This window comes from Crocuta crocuta, unplaced genomic scaffold (genome assembly GCF_008692635.1).
Source record: "Crocuta crocuta isolate KB4526 unplaced genomic scaffold, BGI_CrCroc_1.0 scaffold176, whole genome shotgun sequence".
Classification (NCBI taxonomy): Eukaryota; Metazoa; Chordata; class Mammalia; order Carnivora; family Hyaenidae; genus Crocuta; species Crocuta crocuta.
In genome coordinates this window covers 9,394,667-9,415,859 of record NW_027531905.1, presented here as the reverse complement: position 1 = coordinate 9,415,859, position 21,193 = coordinate 9,394,667, and the positions used below count along the sequence as shown (strand labels likewise).

Here is a 21,193-nt window from a genome sequence, read left to right as displayed (position 1 = left end):
GTAGAAGTTGAGATGTGCAAGTAGAAGAGAAAGGAAAGCACTGCAGGAAGGAGGAAGAAAACGTCAAGGCGAGTATACCTGTTTGTAGGATATAAAACTCATGAAGGAGCATATAGGAGTTATATAGAGAAGTAAAGTTTGGACTAACTCATGAACACCGAGTAGACAAAATAGTTTGAATTTTATTTTCTAGGCTACTGTTTTTCTTTTTTTTTTTAAGTTTATTTAAAAAATAACTTATTTACTGCTTATTTATCTTTGAGAGACAGAGCAAAGGCAGGGGAGGAGCAGAGAGACAGGGAGACACAGAATCCAAAGCAGGCTCCAGGCTCTGAGCTGTCAGCACAGAGCTCGATGTGGGGCTCGAACCCACAAACTACGAGATCATAACCTGAGCTGAAGTCGGATGCTTAACCGACTGAGCCACCCAGGTGCCCTGAGGTTACTGTTTTCCAAGTTGCACATCTTAAAACCAAGTTTGTCAGGTGATTATTTTAAAACAAGGAATGGAAAAGAAAAGAAATAGAAAATATCAAAGTAGTTAGGGTAAATATTGTTTTGTGGCACTTAATACCGAGAGAATGTATAAAGCTTCAATGTATTTCTTAACCCTGTGAGTAATGGTCAAAAATGTTTTTAGAGCTAGAGTTCTAGGAAATGCTCTAAATATTAGTGTACATAAGAATCCCCCGAGGTGGTTATTAAAATGAAGGTTTGGGGCTTGTGATGTGGGTGGTTCAAGCTTCACTCTTTGAGGAGAAATTGAAGCAATGAGAATTGATTATGATGATGAAATGGGTCATGCATTAGGATTTAAGTTTCATTGCATTATATTTTTTTGTTTATTTTAATAACTGCTATTAACATCTAGTTATTTTATTATTACTTTAGAAATTATTCAGATAAATAGAAGATAACGTGTTTTTAAAATCTTTAGTGTTCCTTTTTTCCATTTTAGGTGTCAGTGATGTAGACTATAGTCTCTATCCAGACAGACAACTACAGGGCCAGTGGCTGCGTTCTTACCTTGAAGCCTACAAAGAATATAAAGGCTTTGGGACTGAAGTTACTGAAAAGGAGGTGGAAATACTCTTCATTCAGGTCAATCAGTTTGCATTGGTAAGTTTAAACAATGAAAGATTGTTCATATAATTTAAAAGGCTTTTAAAAAAAAGTTTATTCATTTTCTAGAGAGTTGGAGAGCAGGGGAGGCATGGGGGGAGGGGTTCAGAGGATCTGAATCAGGCTCCGTGCTGACAGCATTGAACCTGATATAGGCTGGAACTGATGAACCGTAAGATGACCTGAGCCACCCCCATGCCCCTAAAAAGCTTTTTAATTTTCATCATCCTTTATGTATTTTTGTTCAAAATTAGGATAAAACATGATTTTTTTTTACAACTACCCTATTATAATGCTTTTGAGGATAGAGGTTTTGTTTTATTCATTATCATATCCCTAACCTCTAAAATAACAGTGGTACCAACTGGTAAGCCACCCCGTGGTAAGTGCTCAGTAATTAAGTAATGAATGGATTCTAGTTACAGTTCGGATTAATTGTGAAGCAGTTTTTTAGACTACATCTATTGTCTTTATGTTACAGAAAACATATAATCAAGGACAAATTTATAGGAAGTGAGGTTTTCCACAGTACATTAAAAATTTTTTTGTTTGTTTATTTTTGAGAGAGAGAGAGCACAAATGGGGAAGGGGCAGAGAGAGAGGGAGACACAGAATCCGAAGCAGGCTCCAGGCTCTTAGCTGTCAGCACAGAGCCCAGTGTGGGCTTGAATTCACAAACCATGAGATCATGACCTAAGCTGATTGATTAGACACTTAGCTGACTGAGCCACCCAGGTGCCCTTACCCAGTACATCACATCTTAGTGTTAAGATGATAAAAGTAGATTGGAAGAAGGAGTAGAATTATGTTTTCATAATTTACCTAGTATTTTGTCGTGGTCTTCTTTTGATGAGCAGTTGTTTCCAGCTTCTTTGATGTGTTAATGCTTTATTATTATATTTAACACCCACTTCTCTATACTTTTACATGCGTTTATTTTTTTTTTAAATAGTTCATTAAAATTTTTTTTGAGAATGATGTGTTGAATAAGAGTGAGCCTTCAGCTGAGGTGTTACACAATTGAATTGAATACTAGGTCGAAGTTATTTTAGCTGCTACTTTTTAGTTTTAATACAGTTTGGTACAACTGATATTGGGAAATTGGCTATTGTTGTCTTTACAAATAGATCCTGTATAGGGGGTACCTGGGTGGCTCAGTCAGTTGGGTGTCCGACTTCAGCTCAGGTCATTATCTCACAGTTTGTGAGTTCGAGCCCCGTGTTGGGCTCTGTGCTGGCAGCTTAGAGCCTGGAGCCTGCTTCGGATTCTGTGTCTCCTTCTCTTTCTGTGCCTTCCCCACTTGTGCTCTCTCTGTCTCTCAAAAATAATAAATGTAAAAAAAATTAAATCAACTAGACCCTGTTGATGGCTTAAGGGTATAGTTTTTCCATTGTTTTAAGAGCAGTGTTTTTCCAGAGCCATTCAGAATACATCTCAAATAAGAGGATGTGCTGAAACTTGACGAATTTTCTGTTCTGGTATCTATTTTCAGTGAACTGTTAGCTAAATTAATGGCCTGCTCTCCAGCTGGTCCTAGGATGCCTGCTGTTTCTACTTACTTTATTTAAGCATGATCTTGAAGTAGAGAATGTAGGGTTTTCTTTCTCACAAGGTTACTTAATAAACTTCAGAATTACCTAAATACTTCTGTTTAGCCACTTTCTATATTAACATGAAGAATATTGTTGCTATAATTTATGTTTTTTCATGTACCTATTTATGTAAGTTATTCTCAAGGCATTGAGTTTATTAATTTCCACAGAAAGTCCACATAGCTTATTAATTAGTTAAACAAAAGCACTATTTACTGTTAGAGAGCTAACCTGGGTTCTTTTGTAAACTTTTGATGATAAGAATTTGACAACTTTCAGGGCGCCTGAGTGGCTCAGTCAGTTAAGCATCTGACTTTGGCTCAGGTCATGATCTTGTGGTTCATGGGTTCGAGCCCCATGTTGGGCTCTGTGCTGACAGCTAGCTCAGAGCGTGGAGCCTGTTTCAGATTCTGTGTGTGTGTGTCTCTCTGGCCCTCCCCTGCTCATGCTGTCTCTCTCTCAGAAATAAATAAAACCTTAAAAAAAATTAAAAAAAAAATTAACAACTTCTTATACTATGTGTTGTATATATACATGGTATAGAAAAGTAATTACTTCTGATTTGATTATCAAGTTGTTTATAATATCTATTAATTGGATATCTAGTACTTATTACTCTAGGTTGTGTAGATTGGAGGCTTAAAAGAAGAATAAAACAGTGCATTACTTAAAGTACTTATAATTTGGAAGGGCAAATAATGTGTACAAAATACTTTCTAGATAACATTTAACACCCATCCCTATTTAAAATTCATAGCAAATTATAATTGGAGGGAAACTTAATTTAACCTGATTAAACAAACAACTTTATTTTATTTAACTTTTTAAAGTTTTTGTATTTTGGGAGAGAGTGTGCAAATGAGGAAGGGGGTGGAGGGCAGAGAGAGAGAGAATATCCCAGGTAGACTCTGCACTATCAGTGTGGAGCCCGATGTGGCGCTCATATTCACAAACTGAGATCACAACCTGAGCTGAAGTCAAATGCTTAACTAACTGAGCCACCCAGGGACCCCAATTTAACCTGAATAAGAAAAAAAAGAATATATGAAATGTACAGCACACATATTCATGAAATGTCATATGTTTAGTAGAAGGTCTTATAGAAAAAGAATAAAGGGTGATTGATGAGGGGCACCAGGGTGGTTAAGTTGTTTAAGCGTCTTACTCTTGATTTCAGCTCAGGTCATGATTGATCTCATGGTTGGAGCCACACGTCGGGCTCTGTGCTGACAGTGCAGAGCCAGCTTGGGATTTTCTTCCATTCCCGTACCCTGCCCATGTGCATGTGCTTGCTCTCAAAATAAATAAAAACTTCAAAAAAAAAAAAAAAAAGATGGTTGATGAGACATAAAACTTCAGTAACTTTTTAATAATATTCCTCATTTAGCATGTTTCCAATTTATATAATTGTTAGTTTTCATATAAACATTACAGAGTTTATTATGCTCTGAGAGTCTGTTACCAATTTCTGGTTTTTCCTGGTTAAGAAACCATTGAGAACCAGTTATGAAGCCAATTTTGGTTTGAATTTCTTTTCTTATTTAAATTGTGCTGCAGTCCTCTGTTATTGCTGTTCTTGACAACTCTCTTCTTCAGAGGTGGGTTACTTTCTTTCATCAGGGCCTCTCTTGCAATCTTTAGAATAGAAAGAATATAGCAGAATTTAGATGAATGCTCACATTTGGCTTCATAGGCCCTCTTACTTGAGATTACTAATTCTCCTAGTTCTCATCTCTGAGAGTTGATGCCTTTCTTTTCTGTTTTTAAAGAATCATTTTATCATTTTATTTATTTATTTATTTAAATGTTTATTTAGTATGTGTGCTCGTGCGGGGGAGAGGTAGAGAATTCCGAGCAGCTTCCTGCTTCCTGCTGTGAGTGCAGAGCCCAACGTAGGGTGCTCGATTCCATGAACCACAATATTATTACCTGATCTGAAATCAAGAGTCTGACACTTATCTGACTGAGCCACCCAAGTGTCCGTCCCTGTATGCCTTTCTTTTTCAAGGTTTTTTTGGTTTTTCTTTTTTTAAGCTAGCCAGTTTACATAATTCTCTTTCCAAGTCTTAATTTTCTCCCACAATCATTAAGTAAATGTCTGTCATAATCTCAAGTGTTAGAATGAATAAATAATTGGGAAGGTAGGAGGAAATAAAAGCAAGCTCTCTGTCTTTTTTCTCTATTATCTTTCAAGCACTCTTCAGACCTCTGCAATTGGTCTTCTAGCCTCACTATTCTTAAAAAAAAAAAAAATTCATGTCAGGATTACCAATAATGACATAATTACTGAGTGCAGTTTGAACTTTCAATCTTTGTCTTACTTGTTCTGCCCAAATCATTTGATAGTATTTACCATTGATTTCTAGAATTTTCTCTTCATTAAACTTTTATGATAACCATCCTTCCTTGGTTCTCTTCTTTTGTATTTTCTTACTCAGTCCCCTTCTCTGGCTCCTCCTTTTCTTCGTCTTCTGACAGTCGTCGTACAATACAGGTGTTCCCTATTATCCTGATTTGGGGCTCATCTGGCTTCCATTCATTGGATGATTTAATCCCATGACTTTTTTTTTTTAATGTTTATTTTTGAGAGAGAGACAGCACCAGCAGGGGAGGGTCAGAGAGAGAGGGAGACACAGAATCCAAAGCAGGCTCCAGGCTCTGAGCTGCCAGCACAGAGCCCGACGCGGGGCCTGAACTAACAGACCCCGAGATCGTGACCTGAGCCAAAGTTGAACTCTTAACTGACTGAGCCACCCGGGCACCGCTAGTCCCATGACTTTTATTGTACTTTCTGTTAATGATCCCAAGTTGAATTTTTTTCTTCTGTTGATCTCCAGGTAAGTATCTCTCTCTATCCAGAATCCCATTAGTAATTGACCAGAGCATGTCCAAACTTGAATTTCATTTCATGCATCCCACCCTCTGTCCCATTATTTATTCTTTGTTCTGTCTTGATTTAATAAAATATCATCCATTTAGTTGCTCTATTCTGAAACCAGGAAACAAGGAATTATTCTTTTACATTATGTGTTCCTAAAATTCTCTCATTTCCAGCCATATCTCCTTAATTGTATGACCTTTGATTAAACCTTAAATTTCTCACCTGTGTTAACCTTCACTGGCCTCTTCGCCTCCAAGTTTCTTCTGTCTGTATTTCATCCTGTACATTTAAAATTTATCTTTGTAATAACTAGATCTAATTCATGAATTTAATTGTGTCACTTGCATTCTTTATGGTTCCCTGTGACCTACAGAGTGAATCCAAGTGATAGCATTCTGCAGATTCTGTCTTCTTTCCCACCTCCACTTCTGCTGTAGCAGAGTCATCTTGTTTTCTGTACACTCCCTGTTTGAAGCCTGTATGCTTTTGTATAAGTTATTTCTTCCTACCTAGAATGCCCTTTTCCCTGCATCCTCTGGCAAGTTCTTTTTGTTTCTTATAGACACATCTTAAATACTGTTTCCTCCTCTGAGACTTTTCCTTCATTGATCACTTGTCAAGAAGACAGCATATACATATGTTATAAAGCGGATTTGATAAGTAGAGAAAAGAGGTTTGAATAAGATTAGGATATAGATATTTTTTAATGAATGGCTGATTAAATATTTATGGCTGAGGGCTTGAGCAGACTTGTAAATATTAAAAGACTTCATATGTTACTGATTATTTACTGTAATTAACTAATATTGAGATTGTAAACAAAAGTAGGCATTTGTATTATGAAGTCAAATAAAGTATACATTCGGGCTTTTTAATTTTTAGCCACATTGTTTTCAGACTTTGGATTATTTCTAAGTAAAATGTTAGAGTTTTTAGGGTTCTTTTCCCCCAAAAATCAGTTTCAGAATTCATTTTAGTTACTTGTTTATCTTATAAAGCCTTGAATTGTTCTTTGCAACAGAGATGGGTAGCTGTTCTGTGTAATATGAATTCACAATAGCTGTACTTCTGGTTTTGTGGAGGGAGACTTTATTAATTTAAGGGGAAGGGAATATAAGGAATTAAACAATTACATTAAACACAAGAAAGAGAATTATAGAGAAAAACAAAGGAGGCTTAATACATCAAGTCAGGTACTTAACAATGTCCAACCTTCTTGCTGGGAAAAGAAGCCCCGTGGTGAATAGCCCAGTTGGAGTCCTGATTGAGGGTCCTGGGCAGAGGGTCCTCCCCTCAGGTGAGACTTCAAACTAGCTATTCCTGCCAGGGCAATGTATATACTACCCTTGTATGATATATGGTTAGTCATTAAGTTTGCCTAAGTGCAGTCCCAAGCTGCATTTTTTTCATTCTACTTCTCTTAGTATCTCACAAAGTTAGGAGCCTGGGCTTTTCCATATTCCTCTTCCCTACCTAATCCATTCCAGGGGGCCAGCCTGGTCTGGCTCAAGGAGAAAGGTGAGCCTCGTTAATCCGTCTTGTTAGGAACAGTGGGTCAGTTCTGATCCTGAGGCCAGACAACAGAATTAGCCCACTAAGCTCCCCATTGTGTTTGTGTGGCACTGGCAGAAATGCATGACAGATCACACAAACAACTATACAGAACAGTAGCCTAGAAATTAAAATGCCCTTTGATAGACTTACGTATCTATAACTTCCAAATCTGAAAGAAATAATAATATAAGTAAGTCATACAGAATATTACATTATTTTCTTTGGACTTAAATATTTTCTTTGATATTTGGGGAATACCAATGATGAATGGTCTGTTTCCTGCATTTCCTTTCCATCCATTAAAAGTGTAATGTTGAGGGCGCCTGTGTGGCTCAGTCAGTTAAGCGTCTGACTTTGGCTCAGGTCATGATCTCGTGGTTCGTGCTAAAAGCTCAGAGCCTAACCTGCTTCAGTTTCTGTGTCTCCCTCTCTCTCTGACCCTCCCCTGCTTGCACTGTCTGTCTCTGTCTCAGAAATAAATAAAACATTTTTAAAAAGTGTAATCTTGTATATATATTTTTCATTTTTCACCCTATAAAAGGTGTTGCCTGCCAAAAAGTGGGATTTTTGTGAATTTTGTGTATAGTGCATCTCTAATGTAGAATCATTTAGTTATTTTATACTAGTATATGAATGACTGTTGCTTGAAACGAGCGGGAAGAGCTGGTTTGATGTTATTTTTAGGTGTAGAATTTCCCGATTTCAGTCTTTTCCACTCACAGAATTGGCCTGATAGGAAGAGATTATAGATGATTTTTATAACACTTAAAATATGCTTAGGAGATATAAACTAGAGGTTCTCAAACTTTTTTATCTCAGGATTTTCCCTTTACACTTCAAGATTTTTTGTAAATGTTTTTTTTTTTAATTTCATTTTTGAGAGAGAGAGACAGACAGCATGCACAAGCAGGGGAGGAGCCAAAGAGAGAGACCGAGAATCTGAAGCAGGCTCCAGGCTCCCCATAGAGCCCAGTGTGGGGCTCAAACTCACAGCGAGATCAAGACCTGAGCTGAAGGCAGATGCTTAACCAGCCTGAGCCACCCAGGGGGCTCCAAACACTTTTTTTAAGTGTTTTTTTTTTTTCTTTTTTTCTTTCTTTTCTCTCTCTTTTTTTTGAGAGAGAGTGTGCAAACAGTAGGGGCAGAGGGGCAGGGAGAATGGGGTAAGAGAGAGAATCCCAAGCATGCTCTATGCTGTTAGCACAGAGCCTGATGCAGGAATTGAACTCAGAAACCGTGAGATCATGACCTAAGCTGAAATCAAGAGTTGGATACTTACCTGACTGAGCCACCAGGTGTCCCAAGATTCTGAGCACAAGCAGGGGAGGGGCAGAGAGAGAGGGAGAAAGAGAGTCCCAAGCAGGCTTCATACTCAGCCTACAGCTAGACATGGCGCTTGAAAGAAAGTTCTGTGTTATACACATGTTGTTGGAAGAAATGAGTAATTTGCCTTTATCAGATAATTGTGTATTTTCTCTTTGATAACTTCACCAAACCCAACAGGTGGTCATTTTTTAAAGGTTAGTTGCAATGTGCAGTCAGAAAACATCAATTAACTTTTCATACTCTATTATGTTATAATCCATTGCTTTACTTTGCACTTTGAATGGCTCTTTTTTAGAGTGCATGATTTTGTAATTTTAACACCATTCAGTCTTATTTGGAAAATCTTGATCCATTGAGTTGTATAGATCTTACAGATGTTAATACGACTCATTATATGATATAAAAATTTCACATTTGCTGATATCACAATCAGTATCATCAGAAAAGTTTTAAATACCGTATTGAGAAGCTGGTAGGCTCACAGAGTCAAATAACAATTTTCCAAAATTCTAATTTTAGGTTGAATACTTGAAGACTATCATTGGCAACAAATACTGTCAATTATTTTCATAGAAATGACAAGTGCTCTTTTTTATATCTGAGAAATATCCGCCAAAATGCCCAAGTCTAATAACTGGTTCGAGTGTCAGTTCTTTCAAGTAAAAATGATGTTCCATTAAAAATGTGCAAGTTCAGCTCACAACTTAGTCATAAATGTTTTTTCCTTGAAACAACCTTCCTCCTTTGTGTATATAGCAGACTTCTTTATGTGTACCTTCCCTACACCATTACATAACATTAGAAGAACATGAACTCAAGGGTAGAGACTTAATAAAATTAGTAATTTCACTGGCTTCGTAAAGGACATTCTTCACGCAGACAAGCCTAGCCTAGTCTTTTACTGTGTGTGGTGGTGATGGGAGTGTGTGCGTTTGGTGACACTGCCTTGACATATTGTAAGGTACCAGTAGTTTCACCCACCATTGCTTCTAAACCATCATTGCAGATGTTAACATGTTCAAAAAGGCAAGTAATATATTAATAGTATTATGAGAAATAATTTTGAGTCTCAGGAACCTTCCCTGGGTTGATAGCCACTGTTTTAGACTTTAAAAAGAAGGAAGGTGCATCTCATCTCATAATTCATTTTTCAATACCTGAGACTTCCTCAGGTAGAAAGAAGACCATTTTTGTTTTGTTTTATTTTATTATTTTTGAGAGAGAGAGAGAGCGCGAGCACGAGTGGAGGAGAGAGGGAGAGAGACACAGAATATGAAATGGGCTCTAGGCTCTGAGCTGTTAGTACAGAGCCAGATTCAGGGCTCTAACCCACAAACTGTGAGATCATGACCTGAGCTGGAGTTGGACACTTAACCAAATGAGCCACCTAGGCACCCCAGAAGACCATTTTTGAAAGTTTTTAGGGGCTCCTGGGTGGCTCAGTCGGTTAAGCGTCTGACTTCGGCTCTGTTCATGGTCTCACGGTTTGTGGGTTCGAGCCTCGCGTCGGGCTCTTTGCTGACAGCTAGCGCAGAGCCTGGAGCCTGTTTCGGATTCTGTATCTCCCTCTCTCTCTGACCCTCCCCTGCTCACACTGTCTCTCTCTCTCTCTAAGAAATAAAACATTAAAAAGAAATTACATTCAGGTTTTAAAAAAGTCTTTATTTTTATCATTCTAATTAAAAAAAATTGTTTTTAAATGTTTTATTTATTTCTGAGAGAGAGAGAGATTAGGGGGAGGGTCAGAGAGAGAAGGAGACACAGAATCTGAAACCGGCTCCAGGTTCCAAGCTGGCTGTCAGCACAAAGCCTGACGCGGGGCTTGAACCCACGAACTGTGAGATCATGACCTGAGCTGAAGTCGGATGCTTAACCCACTGAGCCACCCAGGCGCCCCTATCATTCTAATTTTATATAATAATAATAATTAACATTTATTTAATGTTTGTTGTATACTAGATATATATATTAGGCTCCAATGTGTGTTTTTCCCACATCACTAAGTAGTACTTCAATTCTTAGCCGTGTCCTCTGATTCCATAGGTAAGTGTTAGATACCACAGGTTAAGGGTTCAGTCTCACAACACTGCACCCCAGTGTTCCCCCTTTTAGATGCTAATTGCAGGTTTCATTTGTTACCTGTGCTTCTTGCCCACTGGCTATAAATAGGAGGTTTCCAAAATTTCCTTTTTGAGTGCTGTTAATTTGCTAGAGTGGCACGTAGAACTCAAGAGAAGCATTTACCTGTGTTTGCCAGTTTATTACAAAGGGTACAGAACAGTTAGATGAAAAGGTATGTAGGGTAAGGTCTAGAAGGGACCTGAACAAGGAACTTCTATTCTCTAGGAGGTTAGACTATACCACTGTCCAGCGTATGGATGTTTTCTGGCTCACCAGGCCTGGAAGCTCTATGAAGCCTCCCCTTTTGGGTTATATGGAGACTTCGTTACATAGGCATGATTGATTAAAACATTGGGCATTGAAAACTGAACTCGATTTCTCTTTTCTTTCCCTTCCCTGGAAGTTGTGAGTTGTGAGATGGCCTCAAAGTCCATCCCCTCTAATCACCTGCTTGGTTCCCCTGGCAATCAGTCCTTGTCTTGAGGTGCTTTGCTTTCCAAAACTCAGCTCATTACCATAAAGTCAGGTGTGATTGAAAGGGACTTGTTTTGAATAACAAGACTTCTCTTTTATTGTTCTGGAGCTATTTCAGGAACTTATTAAAGACCAAATATTATAACAGATGCACCCATTGCTTTTATGCTTAGAAAATTCCAATGATTTGGGGAACTATGAACCAGAGACAGTGGATAAAGACCAAATATGTATTTCGTATTATAAATCGTAATGTCACACCTGCATTTTACAGGTGAGGAAACAAAGGTACAGAGAGGTTAATTGCTCAAAGCCATACAACTAGTAATTTTTGCAACTTGACTCCAGGGCTCAGCTTTTTTTTTTTTTTTAAATAATTAGGCTTCCTGTGCATGTGACTTTAGCTGTTGACTCTCTACTACATTGTTTATTCTTTTCTGTACCTGTTTTGATGGGAAGTTACATATCCTGCTAGTGATTTTTTGAGAAAGTTAAAAGTGAGAGAGAGAGAGAGAGAGAGAAACAGCGTGAGCAGGGGAGGGTCAGAGAGAGAGGAGATACAGCCTCTGAAATAGGCTCCAGGCTCTGAGCTGGCAGTCAGCACAGAGCCCGACGCGGGGCTCGAACCCACTAACCGCGAGATCATGACCTAAGTGAAAGTTGGACGCTTAACCGACTAAGCCACCCAGGCGTCCCATGCCTAGACATTTTTCATATTTAAATATATTTTTCACTTTTGAGATTTGGATTTTCCCTTTTGTTTATATTTTTATGTCAAAAATCCAAAGTCCTTTGATAATCCTGTATTTTATAGGAAAGCCTGTTAGCAGTTATAATCATTAAAAATATTTGGGGCGCCTGGGTGGCTTAGTTGGTTAAGCATCCGACTTTCGCTTAGGTCATGATCTCATGGTTCGTGGGTTCGAGCCCCGCGTCAGGCTCTGTGCTGACTGCCAGCTCGGAGCCTGGAGCCTATTTCGGAGTCTGTCACTCCCTCTCTCTCTGACCCTCCCCTGCTCACGCTGTCTCTCTCTCTCCTAGAAATAAATAAAAATATTAAAAAAAAAAGTTAATCAACATCTATTAGTACTGACGCTGAACTCTGTCTCCACAAAGCAGTTACAGGAATTGGGCTCTATGTTTTGAAGAGGTTATAAACATAATCTCTTTCCGTGTGGACATGAGGTAGCCATCGAGATAACTGTACACTTCAGTATTAGCTGAGTTTTGGATATTTCATGCAAAGCATCAAGACCATATTCTGCATGGAGTTGAAGAAAATAAAGAACATTAATTGATAGTTGTTTTATTAAGAAATGTGTTATCATAATTTATTTTTTCCTCTCTCCTTTTTAGGCTTCTCATTTCTTTTGGGGATTGTGGGCTTTGATTCAAGCCAAATACTCCACTATTGACTTTGATTTCCTTGGGTAAGTTTAATTATGCTCTGTGCCTTACATTTGCCTGTAATTTTTTTTTTTTTTAGTGTACATGTAGAACTTATAGGGTACACTGTAGTTATTTTTCGGTCAAATGTTTTAAAAGTTTTATACATCTAATAATTCTGCAAGGAAATCTGGTATAATCTGTTAAAAATCTCAGTATTAGAAAAGTGTCCAGTAGGTGGTGCAATAAACTAAAAATATGTCCTTTGAAAATCTTAAAATTAAAAAAAAAAATCCCAGTTTAGAAAGGTTAGTGGAAAGTGAAGGAAGGATTAAGTTTTTCACCTCTGATTAATTCTGTTGTTATTCATTTCTCACTAGGTATGCAATTGTTCGTTTTAACCAATACTTTAAAATGAAGCCTGAAGTTACCGCATTAAAAGTGCCTGAGTAAAGAAGAGATTTGGTTATTCTCAAGTAGCTGAACAATGCTTGTGAAATCTTTTCATAAGAAATTTTGAAAAGCCAATTTTGTTAAAATTCTGTTGTTTAATTTGGTTATCTTGCTTTACAAATTATGCCTCTAAACGACCAATCTATTTTTTAAATAGACTGAAATGATGTCAAGAAGTACACCTACTGCTATCAGTGTGTGGTGGATTAGAAGTTGGTTAAATCTGCAAAAAGGTATAAAGATGTCAGTTTAATCCTTTCTTTGATAATTTAATCTCCGTTATATGTGAATTATTTATTATAAATTTAACATAATTCTGTGACTCTTTTCATCTGTTGGTTGAGTGTAAGCATTGAAAATGTTCCAGAGAAAAATTTTTGTTTTAAGTTTTACTTTAATAATAATTTTAGTAAACATTCAAAGTATGCAGTGTAACCTTTTTATCTTGATACACTGTAAGAAATATGAATCATTCACTCTTGAAATGCCAGATACTGGTATAGATAACTTAGGTGTTAATAGAAAAATTTCTGTGTATGAGAGTAAAGTACATTTACTGTCTATGCTTAGTGGTACATCTTTTTGAATTGATTATTGGATAATATTTGGGGGGGCACAGAATGTATCTTAAAATTAAATTCTCCTTTCCTTACATAGTCTGGCAGTATATATATTAATATTTACCATATAATCCTAAAATTGATATGATTTTATATTACCAAAATCTGCATTAAGTAATATTTTCATGTACTAAACGTGGTCATTTAAGTTGCTAGTTTATTTTTAAAATTTGATTGTATCATACTGTTATTTTTTTTTACCAAAAATTTTGTTTTAATTAATGAAATATTCTGTTTTTTCTGTTTAGTTAGTAGAACAAATACTAATTTTTGAAACAAAGATAGAATGGTGTTATCATACTTGGGAACAAGAAAATGTCATTTAGATATTCTTTTTTACCTTTGCATATTCATTCCTTACAATTTCGTTTCATGTTTTAGTTTGGCTCCATGTCTTTAGAATGACATGATTACGTGATGTATGTAGGTTCAGAGAAATTAATTGAAGCAGTTGAAAGAAGTAAGGAACACTTGGGACATTGATCTACATTTAAAATCTGTTACAACAAAATGTGAATTAAGCAGAAATACTCATGGTAGGAAAGCTTCTCTTGTTTTACTTTCTCTTGATTTTGTGTATTTTTATTTTGTTTGGGAATGAGAGGGTGGTAATTATTATACGGAAGGAAGTTAGATCTTTGTGATAAATAGGCTTCGAGTTTGAAGACTGCCCCTGTGTGGGGATGAGCAGTCATGGTTAACTTAGAAAATTAATCTGATAAGCTTTGCACTTTGGTCACATAAGTGCCCATGTACAAAGTTGGCTTAATGAATCTGCATATTCAGAATATGCAACCACAAATATATCCTCTAAGAAATTTTCTGGGGAGTTTGATGTATTATTCCAAATGACTTATATTCTCAGATAAGTGCTTTAAAATACTTGGATTATCTCAAGATGTTTAAAGCTAATAAAGTAATTAGAAACACTTAAGGCCATTTTAAATGGTGAATTCTAGTTACATAAATAGAATCTTAAAATCTGCTTGTGTCTGTAACAGTGTTAAACTAATATTTGTTTTCTACCTCCCCAGTGTTATAAATGTTCACTTCTGTTTTTATAAACCATATTACTAAAGGATCAATAGAATTTTACCTATTTGACTAAATGAATGGAACCAATTAAACCGTAGTTTTTTACATAATGTTAGAGTAAACTTGAAAAATCGTTTTTGGTGGAATTTTCGTCTGTAGTTGGAACATTTTCTTAGGACAATGAATAATATGTAATACCCTTGATTTTTTTTGCTTTCTGACTTCTTAAAGTGCAACAGTATATAACTTGGAGAACTGTTATGTATGAGAGGAAACAAGATCAGTTTTCTACATTATTCCATATTCTTCAAACTATTTTGAATAGGGATTCACTGAGCCTTTTCTTGTAGACTGTGCATAGCTGCTAGCTGTGATCCTCTTGTGTTTCAGAGAGATTCATACGGAAGTGAATGTAAAGGCTTTCATTTTAGCCCTCAGAGTATGCAGTGGAAGTTAGAAACAAAATAAGATATTTTCCCCACTTCTATGGCTAGATTTTGGGAGTTCTGATGCTCCCACTTCCTGTACAGGTTTTTGGTATCATGCTACAGACTAATAATAGGGTTCAAAATTGCTTCCCTTCTTATTGACTATTTAAGGGAATCTAAAGGAAAAACATCCCTCTAAAATTTGTCCTGTGGCTTGCTGAGATGTCTGTTCTGTTGCCTTTTTATGTTAAGCTAAGGAACTTGAATGCCTTACCTAATAACTCAGCTGGTAGTAAGTTCATTTTGTAAATATGAAAATGGTTGTTAGAGAAGTGGCATTCATGTGTACCCGTTGTTAGTCAATAGACCATAGTGGCCTGAATGCTTTAACAAGCAAAATTCCACATTTTTTCCTTTTGTTTCTTCCATACTTGTATGATCTTACCTGACCAGTAATATTTGATACTTTTCCCTCCTGACCCCATGCTACCACTTGATTTTCTGGAAATCGAAGAGATGTGGTAGTAAATTGTACTGTTCACATGGTCGTTTGAGATCAACATGAGCACAAAACTCAACTAGGTCTGCCTGGAATGTATATAAAATAGTGTAAATAAAAATTTGTAAATTAGTGTGAATTGTATCTTGCATATGAGATTGTGTATTGTTTTGCATTCTCCTCCCTTTTGTAGGTTTTTTTNGGTTTTTTTTTTTTTTTTTTTTTTTGGTGTAAGGAAATGATTCAGCTCTTTGGTTTTAGACTGGAAATAGCCAAAAGTTCTGGCTGCACAGTGGGATAACAAGAGGAACTGGAAATAGGGTTAATCAGATTTTGTCAGTGTCATTACTTATTTATTTAGCCTCTCAGTGCCTAATATGACTTTTCTTCATTCTTTAGTTGGCCATTAGTTTTTGTGAGGTTAGATTCTATAAGCAGTAAATTAATACACTGCTAGAGCTCCTTTCTTTGAGTCACGATTCTAAACTAAGGCAAATTAAAATACAATGTGATGATTGCAAACTGAAGTATTATCCTTTCCTGTTTTCAAGGTTATTAACTTTTTCCTACCAAAAAAAAAAACACCCAGCCTTGAAATTTTACATATCTCTATGAATCTAAATCCCATATATGAGATCTGATAAATAATAGCTCTTAGCTCAACTTAAGCCTATCACAGTTGGCTTCTATAAATAAAAAGTTGTTCATTATGGGATTGTAAAAGACAGAAAAGACCTAAGTAATGAGTAATCTTTTAATGACTGCTATTTTCATTTTTGCTGAACTAAAAATATTTATTTCAACTTCATAAAGGAAAGTTAAGGGAAAAAATTCCCCCAGACACTGTCAGTTAAAAGTTAAAAACCTTCACTTTAAAAATTATATGGGTTTTTCTTTTTAATATTATACAAAGCTTTTATAAATTCCGTTTTTATTAAATTCTTTCAAATACAGATGAAAATACTGTCAATTTGGTTTTCTGCTTCAAATTGCTTTTAATAAGCATTTTATATGCATTCCAAAGTGATACAGACTTAAGCTTCTAATACTAATCAGTCATTCAGTTGGTAGACAAAGTTAACCAATGCTTTATGGTAGGAGGAAAGTTCTGTTATTGGGAGCAACTTGCACATTCTTCCTCAAAAAGCAAATGCAAGTAGTTATTATGCACAAAAGAAATGAATTATAAGTGTGTGGTAAAACAGCCTTTTCTTTATTTCAGAATTGATATTCTCTGATTTTGCTTCCTTATTAGTTCATTTGATTTTAGAATGTCCTTTAACTGGAAACTAACATATTAAGGTAATCTGTTTTGCTTCTGTTTTCTTTTCCGTCTTCTTTCTTTTTTAAAGACATTTGTTATATTGAGCCACCTTTTCACCCCAGTTACGTATCACTTGTATGATTACGGTATTATGTCTTAGGTTTGAGGTCTTTGGATGGAAAAGCATATCAATTATTTTAAATGATTTTTCCCCATCTTTGTAGCTTAGTCTGTAAATGTGTTGATATAAAACAAAATGCTTGGGTTTGCATTACTTGAGTACTGGAAAACTGAAATTAATAAGGTATCTTACATAATGAATTCGATTCTTCCAATTTTTACATTAAAACGTTCATTTTTGGATCATAATTTGAAATGGACAGAAGATTTCAACCATTGAATGGATGAAAATGACAGTGCTTGTAGAAAAATACCTTTTTATGTTTCAACCATCCCAAATTCAACTTTTTATGTTTCTATCCTAAAATCTGCCTTTTTTCCCCACTATACTTAATGCTCTTACTATACTATAGATAATATCACATAGCAGGTTAAAATAAAATCTTTGTTCATTATGGATCTTTCAGCTTTTCTAGTTATGAAAAACTGCTCTGTAAAATACTCTTAATCCCTAAATATAGGCATATTTTTGTTTGTATCTTACCCATTAATGGTATAAATACCATTAATCATTTTAACAAAACACAATATGTTTATAAAAATTGAAAACATTACATATTGTTTTTGAACTAGTTTGTGAAGGCTAAGAAAAAGCTGGCTGATTTGAATTGTTTCATTAGTTAAATTTCAAAACTCTTAATAAAAGAATGTTCAGAGATAGGTTGAGACCCATCGATCTCCATGTAAACCAGCTTTTATGACCTGGAGAAAACCCAGGAAATGCAGTGGAAGACGTGGGAGTATTTACTTGCCATGGTGGTGGTGTGCTGCTACTTTTTAGGTAGTGACACACCAAGATCTTTATTGTCCAATAATCTGAAGAAGTTTCCTGTTAGTTATGTGTACTAAAGTAACTCAATTGGTAGAATTTACTAAGAGGAAACTTAAACTGTGTACTGTATTTAGAAACCTTTTTACAGCTGGGTGAAATTTCCATGATATGAAGTATTTGAATTTTAAAATATACTGTTCTCCTAAGAAACGAGACATGGTATTATTCCATGTTCTTAGGTGATAATTTCCTTGTTAAGATTCAGAAGGAAAAACAAAATGAATAATTGTCACTGCGTTAGCTGTATGTTGAATTGGGCAATTGTGGCATAAACCTTAAATTTGTGTTTATCAAATGTGAACCATAGTAGTATAATGCTGCTTTGTATATACTGTAAGTGCTACAAATAGTCTCAGCACTGAAAATGTATTGATACCTCTCAAATGAATGCAAATTTTGATGTAGGTGTTTTGATATGCCTCAGAAAGTATCTGAGTGTCTGAGAACTTGTCAATCTGTTTGGTAGTGGAGATACTTCCTGTTTTTGGTTGCATCTTTTCATGTTTAAAATTTAATTTTTACATTTTTACTACTGTTAATTTAAGTGTAAAATTTATTCTGTGGATAAAAATGGGGTTGCTAGTGAAGACAATTTAAAAAAGCCTCATTCATGTAACTGCTTACGTAAAAAATACATTTTTGCTGTATGTTCACAAACTTTTAATGAAGTTGTTTGTATTTCTGTTTGAATATAAGTGATGTTTAGGCTTTATTTCTGTTTAATAAGGCCTTTTACCATTGATTAAATGAAGGAATGTATCTTTTTGAAGAGATTTATATTCTGTAAATAAAAATTGGTTGTAACAATAAAGTTGGGTTCTAACTGCAGTGTGCCATAAATCTTGTCCTTTCAACTTATTTTGGGTAGATTTCCTTTTTGTGGGATTAGAAAACAAGACTTTTCAAAGTTAGTGTATAACTATATATTTGAAGTGATTCTTTAAATTTCTAGTTCTCTGGTTTATAGTATTAAAAAGGTTATTAAATTTTTTTAATACTTATTTTTGAGAGAAGGAGACAAGTGGGGGAGGGGTAGAGAGAGGGGAAGACACAGACTCCGAAGCAGGCTCCAGGCTCTGAGCTGTCAGCAGAGACTGACCTAGGGCTCAAACCCACGAACTGTGAGACCTAAGTTGAAGTCAGATGCATAACTGCCTGAGCCACGCAGGCATCCCTAAAAAGTTTTGAAAAAAGTTTGTTTTCGGAAATTTGGTTGAGATGAGTGTGGAATATTATGTAACTCAGTGAACAAATTCCTTTTACTTAGTTTAAAAATTCATTATTCTAACCACTGTGCTTTGTATCCTCACTGTAATGAGGGCTGAAAACAGATAAAGACACTGTCTGGGACATAGCATCTTACAGGGAATATCCACTCAACCATTGTTTCTTAAGTTTTAATTATCAGGTAATGTGATATGAAGATATCTCTCCCATCAGATAATCGTGAAGATAAGTTCTCCATAGCAAAAATAGCTGTGTGTATGTATGATCTAGCATACATGTGACTGCATTTTAACTGTAGACTCTTAGGTTGCCATATATATATATATATATACACACACACACACACATACACATATAATATATACATAATAATATATTTAATTCTTTTAATGGTTTGTTCATTTTTTGAGTGACAGAGACCGAGCATGAACAGGAGAGGGGCAGAGAGAGAGAGGGAGACAGAATTCAAAGCAGGCTCCAGGCTCTGAGCTGTCAGCACGAAGCCAGATGCAGGGCTTGAACTCATGAACTGTGAAATCATGACCTGAGCTGATGTCGGATGCCTAACCGACTGAGGTACCCAGGTGCCCCTTGTGTTGCTATTTTTTTTTTTAAGTGGGTTATAATCTGTTACTGTATTTTTTTTTACATTGATGTTAAAAGGGAAGCCCAATTAGATCTGGGTTCTTTTGGTGTACCACAACATTTTTTTGAGCGTTCTTTACTTTGTAGTAAAATAAGATGTTCTAGACTAATTTTGGAACCTTTGAGAATCTTAGAATCATCCATTTTTGTTTTTGTTGTTTTTTAGGGAGAATGATACTTAGAAACTTAAATCTGAGAACTAGGTATACTCATTAATTCTTGGGATATGACATTCTAGGCCTTTTTTAGCTGGCAGAACAAGGAAACAGACACCTTTATATGTAAATATTTTAGAAATTGTGAGTACAAACTGACACTTCCAGCTTTTTTTTTTTTTCCCCCCAAAAAAAATGAGAGAGAGTGCAGGTTGGGGAGGGGCAAAGAGAAAGAGAGAGAGAATCTCAAGCAGGCTTCTTACTGTCAGCACAGAGCCCAGTATAGGGCCCAAACTCACAAACCAGGAGGTCATGTCCTGAGCCAAAGGCAGAAGGTTAACCAACTGAGCCACCCAGGTGCCCCTGACACTTCTGATTTTTAATTTATCTTCACAGAGTTCTCCCTTGCCTCTCACATTTTATATTTGTTTCTCCCTTTCCCTTACTCTTCATGATATGGATAGGTATTTTTGTTAAAAAATAACAGAATTAATGTGCCCTTTTCATTGTATTACACGAGGTACAAAATGTTGATACACGTATTACTAGTGATTTTAACCTTAGTCATATCATTAAAGTTGTGGCTGCCAAGTTTGTCCCCATTTTCTACTTTTAATTACTAAGTATCTTGTGGGAGGAGATACTTTGAAACTATGATTTTTGTGCTATTTTAGCAACCATTGGCAGTTTTTGCCTGTAGCAGTTAATTGTGATGTTTGTCTGATGCTAATTTTCTATTTCTTTTTCCTTCTTTTTCAATTTTAATTCTAAAATTGGAATTTTACTGTAAAGAAGAGCTATGCTTTCCTTAAGTTTACTAATTTATTTAACTATGTCAAAACACGAGGCTATTTCCTTTTTGTTTTGTTTTAGAATTTCACATGCCTTCTATTAATTTTTTAAATTTACATCCAAGTTAGTTAGCATATGGTGTAACAATTTCAGGAGTAGATTCCTTAATGCCCCTCACCCATTTAGCCCATCCCCCCTCCCACAGCCCCTCCAATAATCCTGTTTGTTCTTTATATTTGAGTCTCTTATGTTTTTGTCCCCGCCCCCCGTTTTTATATTATTTTTGCTTCCCTTCCCTTATGTTCATCTGTTTTGTATCTTAAATTCCTCATGAGTGAAGTCATAGGATATTTGTCTTTCTCTGACTGACTAATTTCACTTAGCATGATACCCTCTAGTTCCATCCATGTATTTGCAAATGCAAGATTTCATTCTTTTTGATTGCCAAGTAATACTCGTGTGTGTGTGTGTGTGTGTGTGTGTGTGTGTGTGTGTGTACGTGTGTACCACATCTTCTTTATCCATTGTCCATCATTGGACATTTGGGCTCTTCCCATATTTTGGCTATTGTTGATGGTGCTGCTATAAACATTGGGGTGCATGTGTC

General features: G+C 35.9%; 1 protein-coding gene across 1 annotated transcript in view; it reads left to right on the top strand.

Moving 5' to 3' along the window:
* Window positions 1–18,595, top strand: part of ETNK1 (ethanolamine kinase 1) — a 58,316-nt gene extending 39,721 nt beyond the window's left edge. The window contains exons 6-8 of the mRNA XM_077774586.1: window positions 959–1,119; window positions 12,427–12,500; window positions 12,837–18,595. Coding sequence (XP_077630712.1) covers window positions 959–1,119; window positions 12,427–12,500; window positions 12,837–12,909 — 308 coding nt within the window. The 3' untranslated portion in view covers window positions 12,910–18,595. The remainder of the gene's footprint in view (window positions 1–958; window positions 1,120–12,426; window positions 12,501–12,836) is intronic.
* The last annotated feature ends 2,598 nt before the right edge of the window (window positions 18,596–21,193 follow it).